General features: G+C 44.9%; 1 protein-coding gene across 7 annotated transcripts in view; it reads right to left on the reverse strand.

The window, feature by feature from the left end:
* The window catches only part of CPEB3 (cytoplasmic polyadenylation element binding protein 3), a 108,608-nt gene extending 87,128 nt beyond the window's left edge, over positions 1 to 21,480 (reverse strand). For 2 of the 7 annotated variants that reach the window (XM_077258565.1, XM_077258563.1), the window contains exons 1-2: positions 21,342 to 21,480; positions 11,576 to 12,462 (exon numbers count right to left, since the gene is read on the reverse strand). In XM_077258565.1, coding sequence (XP_077114680.1) covers positions 11,576 to 12,451 — 876 coding nt within the window. In that variant the 5' untranslated portion in view covers positions 12,452 to 12,462; positions 21,342 to 21,480. Of the gene's footprint in view, positions 1 to 11,575; positions 12,463 to 12,545; positions 12,699 to 21,341 lie in introns of those variants that run through there. The other 5 variants (XM_077258566.1, XM_077258569.1, XM_077258568.1 and 2 more) reach the window with 5 other exon arrangements.
* Between the last annotated feature and the right edge of the window lie 833 nt (positions 21,481 to 22,313).

Raw genomic sequence — 22,313 nt, forward strand, 5'->3', positions numbered from 1 at the left:
TTGCCTTGCATGGTGCCGTAGAACTTCACAGAGGTAAAGAACCATCATAAATATAGGGAATGAGGAGGGAAGAGTGGCAGGTCCTAACAGAGGCCTTGCATGGTGCCACAGAACTTCACAGAGCTAATAATAATAATTTTTCTTTATATAGCGCCAATATATTCCACAGCACTTAATTAAGCAAGTTAAAGAACCATCCATTATAAATATAGGGAAAGAGGAGGGATGAGTGGCAGGTCCTAAAGGAGAAGAGTGAAGTTGGAGAACAGCCGAAGTCAAAAGCAGGGCAGAACCTGACAAGTAGCGGAGAGGGGAGAAAGTGCGAGAGCGTGCTGGGCAGGGTGCAAACAAGAGAAGCAAGTCCTGTTATTGGTTGCAATTGCTGCCATGTTGCGTATTGCAGATTGGACTAATCATCCCCTTGCGCCCCAAGCAAAACGCTGCCGACGGATGTAATCATGGTGTCCTACCCTTAAGCTTGTACATTGAAATCACCTGTGCCTTTACTGTCATGACCAAGACCGGTGCCTCAATGGCTAACCAAGAAGCCTGTTGCCTCCGAGGAGCAATAAAAAGTTTCACTTAGTAGTATTCAGTTTTTCTTTATGCAAAACCAGCACAATCACATAATTCTAAGAGAATATGGTCTAGATTTGCTGTCATCTAATGGAGAATAAAACGGACTCCACCTTTCACAGGCGAGCCAGTAGAGCAGACAGGGCCTATTTCAGACGTCCAGAAATATCATAGATGCTCTGTGATTTTCACATAGAGCAGGTCCCAAAGTGGGAAAAAAAAGAAAACCAGGGACAAGTTAATTTTTATCAGAACCACAAATCAAAAATTACCCATAAAATTCAATGGGTCGGAGAAAATAATGTACGGCACACGGATGGCATCGTTGTACAGTCTGCGATGAACAACGTGATAGATTAAGAAACTTTTTTTTTTTTTTTTTTAATTTGTTCATGACGTCAACACCACTGATGGAACGCGGATGGTAAAAGCGGACACACGGACCAAACACTGAAGAAACGCGGATGGTAAAAGAAGACACATGGACCAAACACTGAAGAAATGCGGGTGGTAAAAGAAGACACACGGACCAAACACTGAAGAAACGTGGGTGGTAAAAGAAGACACACGGACCAAACACTGAAGAAACATGGGTGGTAAAAGAAGACACACGGACCAAGCACTGAAGAAACGTGGGTGGTAAAAGAAGACACACGGACCAAACACTGAAGAAACATGGGTGGTAAAAGAAGACACACGGACCAAGCACTGAAGAAATGTGGGTAGTAAAAGAAGACACACGGACCAAACACTGAAGAAACGTGGGTAGTAAAAGAAGACACACGGACCAAGCACTGAAGAAATGCTGGTGGTAAAAGAAGACACACGGACCAAACACTGAAGAAACGTGGGTGGTAAAAAGACACACGGACCAAGCACTGAAGAAATGTGGGTAGTAAAAGAAGACACACGGACCAAACACTGAAGAAACGTGGGTAGTAAAAGAAGACACACGGACCAAGCACTGAAGAAATGCTGGTGGTAAAAGAAGACACACGGACCAAACACTGAAGAAACGTGGGTGGTAAAAAGACACACGGACCAAGCACTGAAGAAACGTGGGTGGTAAAAGAAGACACACGGACCAAGCACTGAAGAAATGCTGGTGGTAAAAGAAGATACATGGACCAAACACTGAAGAAACGTGGGTGGTAAAAAGACACACGGACCAAGCACTGAAGAAACGTGGGTGGTAAAAGAAGACACACGGACCAAGCACTGAAGAAACGCTAGTGGTAAAAGAAGACACACGGACCAAACACTGAAGAAACGTGGGTGGTAAAAAGACACATGGACCAAGCACTGAAGAAACGTGGGTGGTAAAAGAAGACACACGGACCAAGCACTGAAGAAATGTGGGTGGTAAAAGAAGACACACGGACCAAACACTGAAGAAACGCTAGTGGTAAAAGAAGACACACGGACCAAACACTGAAGAAACGCGGACTGTTTTTTGTTTTTACGTATGTGAAGAATCACAGACGTCAGAATGAGACCACGGAAATATAAAGCTTTAAATTAATTGTTGTAGGGTTGATACTAACGTATAATAAGTACGTTCATCTGCCCTGATTATGTTACCAAATAAGAATATAATATTATATTATAAATATAACACTAATCTGTTATGACTTAAAGTGCACTCCTCCCAAGGAAATAATGTTTCTGGCATCCTGGGCATTCCTCTTTATGAATAGGTTACTCATCGGCGGGTGGTGCACATATTTGGTAGGGTAGGACTACACTAGCGTGACCCAGAATTCTGCACCTCTTCTCTCCTCCCGCTGTAATGTGATGTGTACCCATCGTAGGTGTTGTGTGATGACAGCTATGGCAGGCACACATCACACAACACCCATAGGCACGGATTGGGTCTTTAGTGCTAAACTTTCTTCAGTGAAAAATTAGCAACAACGTGCACCGGTGACAGCTTACCGCACAGCGATCTACACTGAACGCAAGAATAACTCTGTACGCAGTCAGCGCCCCCTACTGGCAACTGTCGCCAGTCAATTTTGTTCTATAAAGAGGACTGTCACAAGGTCAAAAGTGCCCAGTTTGGGCTAAAATATTGGACACAATTTCTTTAGACGCAGGTCCCACCTCTTGGGCCATCGAGAATGAAGCTAAGGAAAAAAAAAAAAAGACTCCGCAAGTGTTGATTCTGTGCTCTGTGATGGCAGAACGATTAATAACAGTTCAGACTCCATCACGTATTCTCCGATTGTAAATGGAAAAGAGAGACACTCGGGGTCACGGGGACAAGTACAGTGGTGGACAACAGCGAGTTACATAGATGGCTGGGATCATTTCGTTACGGAATGCTAAAGAGCTTCACTTATGACACAGTTCACACAACAGACAGCTGCTTCGGTAGCAATTCCCTAATGTAACAGTAATGCAGGTCGTAGACTGGTTTTCTATTGGATTCAATAGGGAAAATTTAACCATAACACTTACAGCGCATTATTTTGGGATCTAGCTTTTATTTTGTGATTATTTTTTTTTCTTTTTAAAATAGCAGTGAGCGCTCTAGGTGCAGCTTTTTTATTATTATTATTTACTTTTTGTTTTTTTCTTATGTTGATTTTAACCATGCCTTTTCTATGAAGAAGAACTTATTAATGAATATGCATTGAGCCTTACAGATCATGTGATTGTAAGTAAACAAAAATCTACATCTAACTATATAAAGCAGATGAAAACATTTTAAAAAAAGCGCAACAAAAACTTCAGAAACATTCCAAGAAGCTGATTTTTTTTTGGGTGTTTTTAAGATGCAAATTGCACTGGCAAAAAACGTGAAGGTTGTTAAGCTCCATAGACTACTATAGGCAGCGATTACATACAATATTGTGTGGCGATCTAACAAGATCAAAAGGTGCAATAAATTCCAGTGTGTGTTAAATAGTTGTGGAGCAGAAAAACAAGAGCAATTCCTTCAGGCCGGGGCTACAAGGCAACTTTGGCCATGACATATTCGAACTGCGAAAAGCTCACTAGGTGTCATCATCACAATGCCATACAAGTTAATTTGGGTTGTATTGTGGCTGCCAGTGTACTTTGAAAAGCAAGAACTCCAACCATGTTGAATTATCTGCCTGTCACTGTACCCCGGGGTGGTCTCTTGTATTGTGCAGCGATGTTCACTAGTTGTTGATGCTACTTCAGCCACCATGTAGCCCTAGCCTAACAATTGTGCATAAATTTTCTACAAAAAGTACCTAAAAGAGGAAGAATAGGATAAAAAAAGGAAATACAAATACATGTTTCTCACACTTCACCTAATGGAGACTTTTATGGCAGCTGCCAATATTTGGTTGATGGGTCTTGTGAATGTAGTCTTCTAGATGGGTGGTCCTCTCAAACAATGGTTAATATACAGAGAATATGGCAAAATGGAAATTTGTTGTAGAAAGCCTAATCTAGGTAAAGGCTGGTCTTCATAAACAGGTAGAGCCATAATGCTGCCATGTGAATGATGCCTTAGGAAAGTTATCTGGAGTGTATTTCTTCTGCCCAATCTGACACCCTGCCATACATAGGTGGCTACCGAGTACCCCATCCAAGACCTAGCTGGTCTGCCCGATCTGACACTGCCGTACATAGGTGGGATACCTACAGAGAAAACCATCCAGAACCTAGCTAGTCTGCCGATCTGACACTGCTGTACATAGGTGGGACATTTTCTACAGAGGACACCATCCAAGACCTAGCTGTCTGCCCGATCTGACACTGCCATATATAGGTGGGACATCTACAGAGGACACTATCCAAGACCTAGGTGGTCTGCCCGATCTGACACTGCCGTACATAGGTGGGACATCTACAGAGGACACTATCCAAGACCTAGGTGGTCTGCCCGATCTGACACTGCCATATATAGGTGGGACATCTTTTACAGAGGAAATCATCCAAGACCTAGGTGGTCTGCCCGATCTGACACTGCCATATATAGGTGGGACATCTACAGAGGACACTATCCAAGACCTAGCTGTCTGCCCGATCTGACACTGCTGTACATAGGTGGGACATCTACAGAGGACACTATCCAAGACCTAGCTGTCTGCCCGATCTGACACTGCTGTACATAGGTGGGACATCTACAGAGGACACTATCCAAGACCTAGCTGTCTGCCCGATCTGACACTGCTGTACATAGGTGGGACATCTACAGAGGACACTATCCAAGACCTAGCTGTCTGCCCGATCTGACACTGCCATATATAGGTGGGACATCTTTTACAGAGGAAATCATCCAAGACCTAGGTGGTCTGCCCGATCTGACACTGCTGTACATAGGTTGGACATCTACAGAGGACACTATCCAAGACCTGGCTGGTCTGCCCAATCTGACACTGCCGTACATAGGTGGGACATCTACAGAGGACACTATCCAAGACCTAGGTGGTCTGCCCGATCTGACACTGCTGTACATAGGTGGGACATCTACAGAGGACACTATCCAAGACCTAGCTGTCTGCCCGATCTGACACTGCCATACATAGGTGGGACATCTTTTATAGAGGAAATCATCCAAGACCTAGGTGGTCTGCCCGATCTGACACTGCCATATATAGGTGGGACATCTACAGAGGACACTATCCAAGACCTAGGTGGTCTGCCCGATCTGACACTGCCATATATAGGTGGGACATCTACAGAGGACACTATCCAAGACCTAGGTGGTCTGCCCGATCTGACACTGCTGTACATAGGTGGGACATCTACAGAGGAAATCATTCAAGATCTAGGTAGTCGGGTCTAACTAATGGGACGTCCCATAAGACAAAACACGCTGGATGGCTGCCTCTACAACCATCCAGAAAGCGTCAAATCTGATGGAGGAGAAAGCGAAGCTGCACAATCCCTCTCCCTTTAATGTGTAGGAAACTAAAGCCATCATAAATGCATCGCAGACCAGGCTACAATGCTGTATGATGACCACTGTTGTAAGAAGTCTCCTTAGAGAAAGAAGAGCACCCTTCCTAAAGTACAAGAAGTAAATATAATGTTGTAAGCATAAATATTCATTGAGGAACAATCGGACACACAGCGCCCCGATCATCTAGAAATCCCTCTACAGACCAATAACCCTGCACTCACATATAATTCCGACATTACACTACAAATTAATGCATAATAATATAATAGATTGTCTCCATTATATGCCAGAAATTGAAGCATGAAATTTGACCGAGCTTGATAAAAACAAAAAATTGTAGGAGTCATTATAGACAGGGATTCCTTCCTTCCGCAGGATTTGATGAAGCTACGATTGTACAGAATTGTACCAAAACAGGTATGTTTGTGTAGGACCCCGGAATATATTATATACAACTAGAAAAAAAAAGAAATCCTAAAAAGCCTCCATATAACAAAATGCTGCACGTGGATTAGTGAAATGACTCACCGCTTCTGGAAGGATTGTGGTTTTCTATCTTAGTTTGCAATCTGACACCAAAGAACAATTTCTTTTTTTATTTTTTCATTTTAAAGGCCAAGCACCTGCTGGCGCCTAAGATATTCACCACTTGGAGGATTTACACAGCTCTGTCGAGGAGCCGTAACCACATGAAGGTCTGAAGCCAAAAATCAAAACTGGATCCTAAATATTGAAATCGTGCCGTGTGAACCCGACCTAAGAGCAGTTTATCATCATTAGATGTCACTGGGTAGGCGATATCCCACCGCTGGGACCCCCACGATCACCAAGCACTGTACTCGGCTAGAAATGGGACAGCGGGGGGGGGGGGCACACACGACCGACGGCTCCAGCTAATCCAACTGTGTTGCGGACTTATTGCAGATCATAGCCATTTATTTTTGTCCATGGTGAAAATCCACATTATTTTCAAAAGGCAACGCCGAGATGCTGCCGACTGAAAAATCCGCAAAACGGATACATTCACAGCCCAAAAAAAGAAAGGCAAAGTATGGACGAGATCAGAAGAATCTAAACCACTTTGCTGGGATTGTCTCCTTATGCGGATTTAAAGTCACTTCTTGCTGCCAGAAGTCGCAGGAGGGGAGTTCCGCGTCAACCTCGTCCTATTGGAAAAAAAAGCTGGAGACTGATAGTCAGTTCTGGTCACAGATGGGCTCCTCCTTTAGCGACCATGTTGATATCAGATATCGCCATCGATGCTCCAGAGTTAAAAAAAAAAAAAAAAAAAAAAAAATCATAAAACCAGCGGTTACTCACCCTCCTCGGGTCCTACACTACATCTCTGCCGCTGCTCCGGTAAATGTTTACAGGTTGAGGTTGGCAAGCCAAGTCAAACACACAGATGACCGCTGCAGTCAATCACTGGGCTTAGTATCTTGTGCTGTCTACACTGGCACAGCTGCTGACCTCAGCGATTGTCTGCAGAGGTCACGTGTGCTGTTGACTTTACATCATTCACTGTAACCTGTAAATAATAACCAAAGCAGCAGCGGAGACCTGAGGAGGGCGAGTAACAGAGGATTTTATTATTTTTTTTTTTTAACACAGACAAGCCGCTTGAGTACAGAAAGAAACCGCTTAAGGGCTCTTTGACACGAGGAAGATTGGCATCCCGCGGTCCTGAAAGATGTGCCGCGTGGCAGTGTCCGCGGGTGATCTGCAGGCGACTATGCACGCATAGTGGACATGGGATTTCTAGACATCCCTTCCACTACGCGGTAACAGCTGGCCGCTGCGGGTTTCACGCCGCATAAATACGTTACCGTGGGCACGTACCCTTAAAAGCTCTTGTATATTATTACTAGCTGCAGCTGGAAAAAAAAAAAAAAACAGAACGCCTGAGTTTTTTGGATGAAATGCAGAACGATATATATATTTTTTTTTTATACGCTCATGTGAACCTGTCCTAAGGTTATGTCGCTCGGGTGGTGGTTTTTTTTTTTTTTTTTTGGGGGGGGGGGTGGTAGGGGGAGGTTTGTGCATTTTTATCTGCCAATTTTTGCATCATCATGTGTTATATAAAGCGGCTTTGTTTTTTATACTTGCCTTACTGATAGAAACGATGTAGATTACATGTGTCTTTAGTGCATTTCCGCAGCAGTAAAGCACTAAAAAAAAAAATTCACTTTTTTTTTTCTTGCGGATTTTCCTCATCTCATTCAAATCCATGGTGAAAATCTGCAAATAAACACATTTAGGGTACGTGTCCACTTTCAGGATGGCCGGCGGTTTGGACGGAGCGGCAAACCCGCTCCGCCCTAAGCCCCGCCCCCTTCTGTAGACGCGATGATGCCGGATGTGTTCATTGCACACATCCGGCATCATCGCACCCCACACATAGGGCCCTGTGATATACCTTGCGGTGGCGCAGCGTCGCCGCAAGGTATACGGACATGCTGTGATCTAAAAAGACGCGCAGCATGTCCGGAATCGCAGGGCCGCCGGGTGCGTATTACCACGCATAGTGGAGACGGGATTTTTATAAAATCCCCTCCACTATGCTGTAACATCTGGACGCTGCGTGTTTGACGCTGAGGCTCTGCACAGCGTCAAACACGCAGCGTTTCCTGCACGTGGAAACATACCCTTACAGCAAGGGAGATTGACAAGATGCCAATTTAAAAAAAAAAAAAAAAAAAAAAAAAAGTACTAAAGGTAAATTTCTAACAACAACAACAAAACAGCACAAGATTTACATAGATCTCATGCACTTTGCCGGAAATTAGGTTTTTTTTGGGGGGCTATAAAAATACACGGTAGAGAAAAAAAAATAGTAGTAAAACAATAGATAAAAAGCAGCAAATACTCATAGTGTGAACGTAGATGTAAAAAATAAAAAGCATCGGCGGACTCTATTCTGTGCAACCAAAGCTCTAGAAATGGATTCCAGAAGGCACATGATAAAAGACGGAGCCTGTTCTTACCTATCAGCAGGCAGGTAAAATATTCTAGAGGAAAAACAAGGCCACGTATGTCAACTGAGCAGATTAGCGGAAATGTCAAGACGACCGTGCTGTAATGAATGGCATTTCAGCACTGCCTTCATCCAACAGCTGTTACAAGGCAGCACAAACATTCCCTCTACAGCCCGCTGCAATTTTGTATCAAGGTCTCATGTCAGAAGGGAAACAATGTCCACCTAGAGCTTTGTAAGAAAGTAACACTGCGGATTATTTCTGAAGCAGCAGCAACATTCAGATTTCTGCAGATTTTTCCGAGACGTTTGTTAAAGGAGAAAAAAAAAAATAAATAAATAAGAAAAGCAGGACATCCTTATGTGACAATGAGTCACTGCCGTACGCAATGTTATGACTGTCATTAAACCGGTTCATGTGCTGCAAGCAGCGCTAATGACATGGGACTGCAAGAATGACATCGGCAGAACAGGTTTTGAGTTACCCAAAATATATCCGGCTGAGGTCACAACTGAGCAGGTCAATGTTTGGTGGCGGATTTTCTGCATGCTATTCCGTGCAGAAAATCTCCAACAAATACATTACATCTATATACCCTAGGGAATGTTCACACAGGTTATATACACCCTGAACGGAAAATCTTCTGCATATTATAGCATAAGGCTATGTTCACACGTTGTGTTTTTGCGATTTTTTTTTCGGCAGGCAAAACCTGCTCTCTTGGTGGTACAGAAGCTGCAGAAAAAAAAGCAGCCTTTGCTGCGTTTTTATTGTCTCTTGTGCACGCTGATAAAGATTAGTGCCCCCCAAGAAATCACGATGTAACCAAAAATGCATGATGATGCACCAAAAACGCATAAAAAAAACTGATACCTGCGTTTTTTTTGCACTTACTCATGGCTTTATATAGGCGACAAAAAATGCTGCAAAAACGCTGCAGTTTTCAAAATCAGTCAGAAAAAAAAAAAAAAAAAAAAAAAGCGTGCACGTGAGATTTCTGAAATATGATAGACTTTGCTGGTACTGTAAAATGCAACTTAAAATTTGCTTAAAAAAAGCAGTAAAAATGCAACCTGTGAATATAGCCCAATTGTTTTACATTCGAAGCGTCATTCAGACTTTTAAGCTTCAAAATCTACATCAAAAACTGTCTCCATTACTATACCATATGGATTTTGATGAAGATCCAATAGAACATCTGTCCAAAAACCACATATAAAACAAGTGTATGATGTCTTTTTTCTTACGCCTTTTTTCCTGTTTCAATTGATTTTTCTCCCCCAAACAGAAGCACCACAATCATTTACCATTTGCTTTTTTTTTCCCCCACGCTGAAAATAACAGTATCATGTGCACAACAGGTGTATTTTCCCATTGAAGTCAATGGGAGGCTTAGGCTATGTGCACACGATGCGGATTTACTGCGGATGCGCAGAGTTTTTTTCAGCGCACAAAAACTGCAGATTCGCAAAGTGATTTACAGTACAATGTAAATCAATAGGAAAAAAAAAAAAAAATGATGTGCTAATGGAGCGGAAAATTCCGCATGGAAAACGCAGCGGATTGAGGCTATGTGCACACTTTGCGGATTTAGCTGCGGATCCGCAGCGGATTTGACCGCTGCGGATCCGCAGCAGTTTCCCATGAGTTTACAGTACAATGTAAACCTATAGGAAACAAAAAACGCTGTGCACATGCTGCGGAAAAAGCCGCGCGGAAACGCAGCGGATTACATTCCGCAGCATGTCACTTCTTTTCTGCGGATTTTCACCTGCTCCAATAGGAAAATGCAGATGAAAAACCGCATAACAATCCGCAGTAAAAACCGCGATAAATCCGCAGTAAAAACCGCAACGGGTTTTCACTGCGGATTTTGGAATTCCGCTGCGGAAAAATCCGCAGTGGAATCCGCAAAGTGTGCACATAGCCTGAAAGAAGGAGGATGTCACTTCTTTTGTGCGGATCTGCAGCGTTTCTGCACCTTTTTATTATAGAAATCTGCAAGGGTAAAAAACTCATGAAATCTACACAAAATCCGCAGCAAATCTGCAACAAAAACACACAAAATCCGCAAGAAAAACGGATCAAATCTGCACCTGCGTTTTCTGCCAGGACTTTTGAATCAATGGATGTTTAAAAAAAAAAAAAAAAAGAATTGGATGTGAAGATTTTTTTTTATTTTTTTTTTTTGGGGGGGCGGCATAGATTCTACAGCCAGCAAAGTCCACATGAAGTAACATTGTGCGCACATACTCTTCATCAAAGCAATTTTTCATGTGGATTTTCAGCTTACGCTGCAGCTTTTCACAGTGAGTTTTAAAAATCTGCAGTAAAACCGCAACATTTCTGCAGTGAAAGCCACAGTATTAGGTGCAGATTTTTCTGCTTTAGATTTTAAGCAGCAGAAAATCCACAGCATATCTTACGTGCACGGACACAGAAGCCAGACACCGCAGATTACGGGTCCAGATTTCCATGGCGGAAAATCTGCAATATCTTACATTGGCGAAAAAGTGAACAACATAAATCTCATCCACATTTTGAGGAGGAAACGTGCAGAATAAGCGCAGAAATTAAACCTGTTGTGCAGATTTTAAATCTGCTATGTGTCAATTTATGCTGTGGATTTTTGCTTGGGATTTCACTGCTTAGGATAGATGATATAGCAAAATGATACATGGCAAAAAAACAAAAGTGATTTTTTTTTGGCACAATTTAGACATTGTATGGACATACCTGGAAAAAAAAAAAAAAACACTTCATAATGCCCTCCTATAAATGGGTCTGCTAATGGGGGCTATGTTGTTACAAGAAACAGGTAAAGAAAAAAAAATTTCTGACCAGAAAAGGAAAAATATGAACATATAAGCCCAGGAATATGAATGGCGCATATAAAGCAAATAGGCAAAAATGGCGCAAGGTGCAGCCACCATTATAAATCAGATTGTGACTATTCCATTAGCCCAATTACTGGAGCTGTCACATCCGATCCGTGCTGGGCTACCCAGTGCCAATAGGCACATGCCAAATCCGAATTGCCCAATGGGCGTTTAACCCGTCACTGCCAGCAGAGGCTTCGGAATAATTTCGACAACACGCCGGCGCACACACAGAGCCACACTCAGACATTAGGTACCTGCAGGGGCAAGAGGTTATTGCCGTTGTCCGTCCTGAAAGCGTTGTCCTCCACCCAGGATTTGGGAGCCAGAGGTGAAACCCGGGGGAATTTTGGGGGTGCAATCACATTACTGGAGAAGGGTTTTTTCAATGGAGAAATTGGATTGAGCGGTGAGGGCACCCCAACCCCGACACCTACTCCTACCCCCACCGCCCTGCGGGGGTCTCTGCCAGGCTGTAGACCACCCCAGGGATTGGAGGGGCTATTCCATGCAGCATTTTGCTGGTTGTTCCAGCTGGAAGGGGACAGTGACGAAGAGGAGGATGTGGAGGGCTTATTGGTCAGGATGGCCTGGTGGCTGTACGCGTTTCTCTGGTTATAGGGGGGGTGGTTATTGGGGCTCGCTGGGGACCTTCTCTGTTGTTGCTGATGAGCCAGCCCCAGCTGAGGGGAGAAGGTGCCCCCAAATACAGGGTTCACATGGTGGTGTGGGAAGTTCTGGAATAGCATGGTCCCATTGACAGGGGTAATTCCTTGGAAAAAGCTGTCATCCACAGCATTGCTAGTTCCTCCGGTGGACCAGGTGCTGCCAAAGGATGGGGACAGGGAAGGGCCAGTGGGGGGCTCCTGCTGACCAGGCTGGGGGAAGCTCAGACCAGGCAGAAGGGGGGACTCCATCTGCATCTTCTCCTTCAGAGCTGGGCTGCTGTGGTTATTCTCAGGGCTGGGGGGCTCTGCAGCACAGGGGGCTTCTGAGCTGCCGGGGTCTTGCTGCTGCTGAGCCTGGGATGCTGCTGGGGCTGACTGCTGCCTCTGCTGAGCCTGGGATGCTGCTGGGGCTGACTGCTGCCTCTGCTGAGGGTGGCTTTTGTCCATCAGTAAATCATCCTGCATGGCTTGCACAGCTGAAACAGGGAAGAGAGAAAGCAGATGTGGGTTAGGACGGAGTCAGCGGCAGCAACCCTCGGCAATGTGCCGCCTGTCACACCGTGCGCCCCGCAGCCGTGCGCCCTCCCCGGGGCAGAGCAGCCACATTACACCGCCGCTCCGCCGCCACGTCCCTGCTCCAGTACCGGAACTCTGCGCTCCGAGGCTGCACTCCGCCGATTCTGGTTCCTGTTATTTGCAGGCGCCTCCTCCCTCCATCCAGCCCCGTGCCATTAGCATACGTCAATACACACTGCTGCGTCCTTCAGCAAGGTTACCGGCGGCGGAGAGCGGCGAGCAGGCGGGGAGGGACCCTGCTCAACCGGGCACATCTGCAGCACCCCGATAGTCAGGAGGCACCCCACTAATCATCAGGAGGCACCCCACTCATAGTCAGGAGGCACCCCACTGTACATACTGACCGACAGGCTGCACCCCACTGACCGACAGGCTGCACCCCACTGACCGACAGGCTGCACCCCACTAATCAGCAGACTAGACCCCACTAATCATCAGGCAGCACCCCCACTGTACATACTGATCGTTAGCCTGCACCCCATAATACATGTTGATTGTCAGGCTGCACCCCACTGTATATGGTGATTGTCAGGCTGCACCCCCACTGTATATGGTGATTGTCAGGCTGCACCCCCACTGTATATGGTGATTGTCAGGCTGCACCCCCACTGTATATGGTGATTGTCAGGCTGCACCCCACTGTATATGGTGATTGTCAGGCTGCACCCCACTGTATATGGTGATTGTCAGGCTGCACCCCCACTGTATATGGTGATTGTCAGGCTGCACCCCACTGTATATGGTGATTGTCAGGCTGCACCCCCACTGTATATGGTGATTGTCAGGCTGCACCCCACTGTATATGGTGATTGTCAGGCTGCACCCCACTGTATATGGTGATTGTCAGGCTGCACCCCACTGTATATGGTGATTGTCAGGCTGCACTCCACTGTATATGGTGATTGTCAGGCTGCACTCCACTGTATATGGTGATTGTCAGGCTGCACCCCACTGTATATGGTGATTGTCAGGCTGCACCCCACTGTATATGGTGATTGTCAGGCTGCACCCCCACTGTATATGGTGATTGTCAGGCTGCACCCCACTGTATATGGTGATTGTCAGGCTGCACCCCACTGTATATGGTGATTGTCAGGCTGCACCCCACTGTATATGGTGATTGTCAGGCTGCACCCCACTGTACATGGTGATCATGAGGCTGCATCCCCACTGTGTATGATGATTGTCAGGATGCATCCCACTAATCGTCAGGAGGCACCCCACTGACAGGTTGCACTCCACAGGTCGTCAGGCTGCACCCCACTGTACATGGGGATCGTCAGGCTGCATCCTACTATTCATAGTGATCGCCAGGCTGCACCCCCACTATTCATAGTGATCGCCTGGCTGCACCCCCACTATTCATAGTGATCGCCAGGCTGCACCCCCACTATTCATAGTGATCGCCAGGCTGCACCCCACTATTCATAGTGATCGTCAGGCTGCACCCCCGCTATTCATAGTGATAGTCAGGCCGCACCCAACTGTACATGGTGATCATCCATCTATACACCACTATATATCCTAATACATAACTTGCACCGCATTATTCATCTTGCTTGACATCATATACCCCACTATTTATACATAAGAAGAAGAAATCCAGCGTGTTCACAGCAAGTCCAGTATTTACGGAAAAATCAATTCTTAAAAAACGTGTTGACACACGGCTTTGGGCATGGTGTGAACAACTGACGCATTTCAGCTCAACAGAGCCTTAATCATGGTTGTTGCCCTTTGTTTTGCCAAAAAAATATCACTACATATTGTTATTTCCATCGAAATCAACAATGAAAAAGGACCATGGCTCTGATGCAGAGGGGAACACAGGCTGATGTAGGCTGTGAAGTCCTCACGCTTCATGGGTTCTCATCTAATACAATAATTTTTCCTCCTTCTACAATGAGTATTGACCATGTTCAAAAGTTGTGAAATCAAATTCTCATCACATCCATTCATCATCTTCTCTCTCTGCAGTGTAGAAGGAAAATCTACCATGGCTGCTTGGAAACGGTCAACAAGAAGCGACCCACAGACCCAAAGGCCCTCTACACCAGTAAACCCACCAATTTGTGAAGGGATCGTCTGAACATCTACTGTGAATGGGGGCCTCCCGACTCTCCACCAAAGAGGATATCGGGGGAAGGAGAAGGATCGGGAGGCTTATACTGAAACCCCTGATCCTATTGTTCTTCACGTAAATAAGTCACCGAACATCGTCTTTTGCCGCTCTTCCTGGAGAGAACACAAGATTGCTTGGCGATCGTTCATGAATAAGGAGGAGTCACGGGTGATCTGTTGGCTGAAAGAACACGCCAGCTTGTCTACGTCTAGAACTTATTGCCACCTCTGCTTTCACTGCGATCGGCCACGTATTGAAATGGAAAATCAGAGGACCACTAGAGATGGGCAAAGTCCCCCACAGTTGGGTCCAGCATCAATTAGCCATTTTTGGCATATCCTAACTGTTATGAGACAACCCGTTTGATCTCTCTTATACATGAGGCATGGCTTGTAATCAGAGGCACAATGACTTAAGCCCCTCATACACATTAGACTAATGTCGGCCGAACCTGACAATATCAACGCAACGTCCAACAGTCTAATGTGTATGGGAGCGCCAGCCAACTGATCATCGGGGGAGATATCGATGGGATATCTCTGATTTTGGACTGTCGATTGCTTTGTTCTCCTGGAGACAAGTTCTCTATATCATTGGCTTTCTTGGTCGAGCAAGTGCTCCTCTGTATGGGAGAACGGCCAAGACAGATGTTAGCCGACAATATCGTTCAGCTGGCAGCCACAGAAAATTCTACTGTGGGCATAGGCTCTATCATAACATGACCCTCTCCCATTATAGAGGTAAATGCTTTTGTTTTTTTGGGGGAGGGCACGATCGTGTAGCAGGTCGGCGGTTGATTAACAGCCACCATCGGATAGTGTAAATCCACCCTAAGGCTACTTTCACACATCAGGTTTTCAGTGTCAGGCTAAATCCGGCGAATGTTGGAAAAACTGGATCCGGCGCAGATTGTGAAAAACTGATGCGACGGATCCGTTTTTTTGACGGATCTGGCTAGCATATCTAGATTATTGGATAAAAAAAAATTTGGAGCATGCTCGGTTTGAAAAAAACGGATCAGGCCCCCGGATCCGCCTTTTTCCAGATCCGGCACCTTCCGGCTCCCATAGGCTTCCATTCTAGCAAACAGCCGGAAGTGTCGGATCTGGTGCTTCAGGCTTTTTCGCCGGAGACCAAAAACGTTGCTATGGACGTTTTTTCAAGAAACCAGAAGCGGCAGATTTGCCGGATCTGGCGAAAACCGGACGAAACGCAATGTCATCCGGTGCAATCCGGCACTAATACAAGTCTATGGGAAAAAAAACCTGATCCGGCGGCAACATTCGCCTGATCCGGTTTTTTGAAAATTAGCCGGATTTAGCCTGACACTGAAAACCTGATGTGTGAAAGCAGCCTTAGGCCAGTCTCACATGTCCTGATAATGTATATTCAGTAAAGTTTAACTATGTAATGTTAAATTTGAAAATGATGTAACTTACTAACATACTGAGGTCCGAAAGTTGCCCTGATCTCCAACTTACAAGATCCAGTCTCAGGTTCTGGTCTGCAGGTCCTCTTGTGGTTTCCAGGTGACCAGGGAAGACAAGAGAAGGTTGGATAACGGTACCTTTCAATTGCTTTTTTGGTCCCCTTCTCTGTCCTTAGATCAGCTGCGACAGAAAAGGGGCTTGCTTTGCTATTGAAATGTGAATTCAGCCTGTCCCCTTCACTTACACAGCTATGGTCACATACCAACACAGGAACCTGAAGACGACCTGTTCTGGAGCTTGGAGCTAAAGCTTTCAGATGTGAATTTCCATAACTTACTCCTTTATAACAGATCTGTCACTGTATTTCACGATACAAAGAGCACGTATTATTAAAGAGATCCTTTAAACCCGATGAGGCGGTTGTACTTACTTTGAATTCCCAGGCCAGAATTCCTGTATAATCCTAATATTAAAATGAGCGTCTTAATATCAGATGCGGACATTGTTTATACAGCAATCCTGATGAGGATTTTCAAAGCAAAAACTCCAGCCTCATCAGTTCTAAGAGATCTATTCAATGATGTATGCAGCCTCCATAGTGGATCCTGCCTCCAGATTTTCCAGTACAAGCTGCATACTATATCTAAGAGATCTCTTATACCTGATGAAGCGGGTCAAATAACAGTGAAAATCCTGAAATAACAATGGAGTCTTTTACAAGCAAAATCCACTTTTTATTATTTAGGCAGGAAAACTCTTTAAAAAAAAAAAGGATTATTCAGCCCACCACGGATTTTCAAAGTAAGTACACCGGCATCATCAACTCTAATTGATCGGTGAAATCTGAAGACAAATCTGCTTTAAGATTATTATTATTTACCTGCTTTTTTTATGAAGTTGTGAGAAATACCTGAAGTGTAAGGGATTAGAAAATGACGCAAATGTTCTCCATTCATTGACAAGAAGCAGAGATCTTGAAAATGAGGAGGAATTGAAATAGGAAATATATTGGCGAGTCGTGTAACTTTATTTCTAGCCGCATTTACATGAAACCCTTTCTTCCTTATGCCATCTACAGCGATTATTTACATGTAGGGATGAAGAGACAAATTCAATCCTTCCCTGGGCAAAGATGTGTATGGAAAGCCTCCCGATCTGCCCAAACTGCTGCTGCCCGCAGTGGATAATCTGCAGGACTGGGTGCTGGTAGGAGAGGAAGGACTGGCAGCTAGAGGCAGGGGCTCAGTCCTGCGGGTCTGCAGCGAGGTCTGCAGCGAGGATGAGCGTGTGTGATCACGGTGCTGCAGTACAGCAATGCAGCACTCCCGGATCAGCTGCTGGCACAACACACAGCAAACCCCGAGGCCCCACCAGTGCAGTATGACAAAGTCCTGACTAATGAACTCTAACACATTTTTTTTCTAGTTTTGCTATCCATTTAACCTTTGAAATACCCCTAGCAGATATGCTGAAGAATGCTTTATCACCTCATCTGAAATACACGACATCTCGCAATGTTTGTGCACAGGCATGTATGCGCTGCATCTTCCCAGGGATTTAAAGGGAAGGGAGGGGTTTTGGAGTCTCAATTGTTTACTTGTGTTGATGGCCGTGTCATCCCAGCAAAGGTGCGATAGAGAAACTGGTAGGAACCGAAAGAAGCAGAACACAAACAGACAAGATCGATATGAACGCCAAGATATAGGCTCAAACTGCATTATTGCTATATAGACTATACTCATAAAATTGCCTAATTTGTGTGGGGCCCCATCAGCCACGACAAAGTGTACTTCTTTTGGACCAAGGACTTCAAATTTAAAGGGAATCTGACAGCAGGATTTCACCCTTAGGGCGCAGTCAGACGGCCGTATTACTAGCGCGAGGATCGCATTGCAATCCTCGGACTGGCCGTCAGCTCTCCTGCCTTGATCGTGACAGTTGCATAGAAACACACGGCCAGTCCAAGGATTGCAATGCGATCCTCGAGTGAGTTATACGGCCGTCTGACTGCGCTCTTAAACTATTTATATCCGCATGTAGGTCTTTCAAACACAGGCCCAGCAATATCTTTACATGGTCAGTCCGCCCCTCTGTTACTGAGAAATCAGGGTTTAATTTGATATGCAAATGAGCATGAAGAGCTATGGTAGATCTTAAGCCTCTATCACTCCAGCTCTATTCCTCAATCAGCACCACCGCCTCCTCCTGCTTGACTGACAGCCTCTATGCTGTGTGACTTTAGGCAAAGGAACTGTCAGTCAAGCAGGAGGCGGTGGCACCGGGCAGGGAATAGAGCTGGAGTGACAGAGGCTTCAGCCTTATTTGCATGTCACTGATTTCTCAGTTACGGAGGAGCAGACTGGGCCGTGTAAAGGTATTGCTGGACTTGTCTTTGAAAGAGAGACATGCACAATTAAATAGATTGGAGTGTGAAATCCTGCTGACGGATTCCCTGTAAAAAGCAGGTAGGATCCAGCCTTATGTAACTCAATTCTCTACGTATAGTCTCTATAGCAGGAATGCAGACCAAACTTCATATATTCAATATCCGCATATATCTGGGCGCATGTGTATATATATATATATATATATATATATATATATATATATATATATATATATATATATATATATATATATATATATATATATATTAGTACAGTACATACATACACCTAAAATTTTACATATGTGGAGTAAGATGTCCACGCCAGCCAATCAGAGGAGAAAGGGTGAACTCAGACACCCCTGAAGCACTGTCCGATGGCATGGACTGGCCATGGGCCTCCCGATCTGGACTCATCATCCTCAGTGTATGCCTATGAGGCGGTCATGTTGGGATCTGGAGACCCCATAGTCAGTCTGTGCGATTGGACCTTGTTTCACACACATTTGAATGAGGCTTAAGGAGCCGTGGCTGCAGTGAACAGGACTGAGCTTCAGAACCAGTGAGAACCATATGTACGACATCGTGGCCCCCATTTTGGGTTATCTGAGCGTGCTCGCCTGTTATCCGAGGGTCTTCAGCGTGCTTGGATAATATGTACGGGTCCCTGCGGCTGCACATCTACGGCTGTTAGACAGCAGCAACACATACAGAAATGGCCTGTTTGTTAGAAAATCCCTGCATGTGTTGCTGCTGTTGAATAGCCGCGAGACATGCAACCGCAGGGTCTGGAACATATTTTTTGAGCATGCCGAAGACACTCGGATAACACGTGAGCATGCTCAGATAACACCTTATCTGAGCCCGTTTGCTGATCACTACTGTTATCTTTCAGAAGGCGGCTGGCTGACATCTTTGCTTTGATCTCCCAGAGATAAGCGGCTAGCAATCAGCAGTCCAAAATCAGACTCGCCGAATCATCATCATCTCCTCCAACGATCAGAGCCCTCATATAGTGTGTCCTCCAAACCTGTTGGAACAACTATAGCACATCTGCGACATGTGAACATACCCTAAGACTTTACTCCGACATCCGTTTTTTATTTTTCCCCATGAGATTAAATGGGCCTTGTGTTGCTTTTACATTCATTTTTGGTCCGTTTGTCCGGTTTTTCCATCAGTGTTACATCAGTTTTTTGTCATATGCAAAAAAATAAAAATAAAATACTTGCGGATCACAGTTTTCCCCGGCATCCAGTCCTCTCGAGAGCCTCGTTCCAACGCTCACATTGCAAAAGCCACTTCCAGCTCACACATAAACCCCAATGTGATCCAGAGGGTCAGAAGGGCCGTTGTGTGACTCGGAAGAGGAGCGGAGCTGGAAACCGGGCAAGACGGCGATCGTTGAGTACACTAACATAATAACACTATACTAAAATATAGGGAATAAAAATAAAGAAATAACAAGAGCGCTCCTTTCAAAAATAAAAAATGGACGGCACACGGATGACACATAGATGATATCTGAGCGTCATCCTTTTTTTGGCACGGACCCATTTACTTGCATTGGCAACTCAAATTCTGTTATGTTGGTTTTTTTACATATTTGATCTGGTAAAAAAAAAAGATGGACATGTGAACAGTCTCATAGATTATAATGGGTATGTGGTCTATCCGTGAAAAATATGGAAAAAAAAAAAAAAGGGAAAACGTACGTATGAATGAAGTCTAAGATTGCCAACAAACAGACAGCCATGACGCGATCTCTAGATTACAGCTTGTTCAGATGAGTATATTACACAGACAGGACACTGACCAATGATATTAAATAGGGCTGCTCAGATTTTGGGGTTGTTTTTTTTTTTTTACAAATAATTAACGTTCTATACGGAGATGGCTCCTCTTAGTTTGCACCTGTACACACCTGTTTTCTGATGGTCAGTCTTTTGTAAGCGCCTATTCAAGTCTATGGGTGCGGGATAAAAAAAAAAAAAAAGCCGCTATCATCCGTGTAGCATCTGACATTTTACGGATACGTTACGATTATTTACATAGAAAACTGTATTTGGTCTTTTTTTAACTGATGATTGTATAAAAACAGACAATATTCCATCTGATCCCGGCGATCATGTTGCTCCGCTGGGACATATCACAGATTGCAGGCTACCGGAGATAGCACATTATATTCATTATTTAGGGGTTTGATAGCAAAAATAAAAACTCATTATTGGAATTATTTTTTTTTTTAAGTCCAGATACGGCATGTACACATAACCGTGACGCGTTATTACTGGCACGTCATCGAGCCCGGTTTTTAAAGGGGCAAACACGCTAAGATACGCGTTTGTCTATATTGGATGGATGCCGCCATGAGATAAATAGAAAAACCTTCTGCTGAAGATCCCGCCAAGGCCGTGCGCGGTCCGACAGTGTGAACAGCGCTTTAGACGGTATTTTCTCAGATGTTCCGACAATCGCACATGACAATACTAAGCCTCGGACCGTCAGATCCGTAAACATGGCGATTATCATTGTCGGGGCTGATAAGGATTCCGGTTTCGCCCGTGGCCCGGATAACTAATCAATTAGTAATCAGCCGCTTAATTATCACCCAGGATCAATTTGCCTTTCTCTTCAAGGTCAAGACTGAGCCACATTTCCTATACAGGTTTCTACCCAACAACTAACAAGTTTCCCCCCCTGCTGCAGAGCCAGGACTGCCCCCATCTATGTGCAGCCAGCCTGCTGCAGCTGCCCCCCCACCACACCACCCAGTAATTAACACCAGAGTCATTAGTACGCACTGAATGGTCGCAGATTGGTGAGATCGCCTGCGATTACCTTATTTGTGTGATCAGATCGGTACAGCAGATTCCCGATGTCCTTCTTTCGCTTTGCTTATAGCTTGGCGAGCGACCTGATCGCCAAAAGCACTTTGACAACTGGGAGGTCAGTGCGCACGCGCGCCGCGCTGGCTCACGGGAGATGTAGTTTTTCTAAGCGTAGGTGCATGATTTCTAGGCTTTAGGGGGGAGTTTGTAGCTTTCCAGTGTCAATAAAGCCGTGAGCCTGCAGATGATACACTGCGCGACGCAGGCAGTCAGTGACACGAATGCCGAATCTGTACACGTCATAGTATGTGCTGAGTGTGAGGTCAGCAATGCATGACGTCATAAGAGAGTCATAAACACAGTCTGCAGCCGGCAACCAATCAGATCACTTGTTTCATTTTTGAACCTGCGCTTGTAAAATAAAAGCTGTATTTTTATTGGTTGCTATGGGCCATGGACGGCCATTATACACTTGTCTGCGGCGCCTATAGGATAGGTCATATAGAAATGTAAACGGCACTGTGCCCGCAGACCAGGGTGAATTCTAGGCATCAGCTTGGGATATAGTCATTACCCGTGCCACAATATAATTATAGTGCTTTGGAACAAAGCACTATACTGTTATTCCACCGTGGTAAACTTCTTCTTATTCTTATTATTCAGTCCGCACGTAATGCGGCCCGAACCGCTAAACTCACAGACTCCAGTGAGGTGTCATTTCGAAGCCAGCGTTCCTGAGAGGTGTGCTAAGTATTTTTCGTGTCGATCGGATTTGTAGTTTTTGCGCAATTTGTGTTTGAAAAAAGTCTTTCAATGCGTTTCAATGGAGAAATTTTCCTATACGTTTATAATGGGCTGGTTTCTGAGGCAATTTCTAAAAATAACTGCCACCTGGCTGATTAGCTCATTGATATGCGCAGTCAGACACCGTTACTATGCCAACGCCTATGAAGTCTACATCAGCTCACCAGGTCACAAGTTT

This window comes from Ranitomeya variabilis, chromosome 4, assembly GCF_051348905.1.
Source record: "Ranitomeya variabilis isolate aRanVar5 chromosome 4, aRanVar5.hap1, whole genome shotgun sequence".
NCBI classification, from domain to species: domain Eukaryota; kingdom Metazoa; phylum Chordata; class Amphibia; order Anura; family Dendrobatidae; genus Ranitomeya; species Ranitomeya variabilis.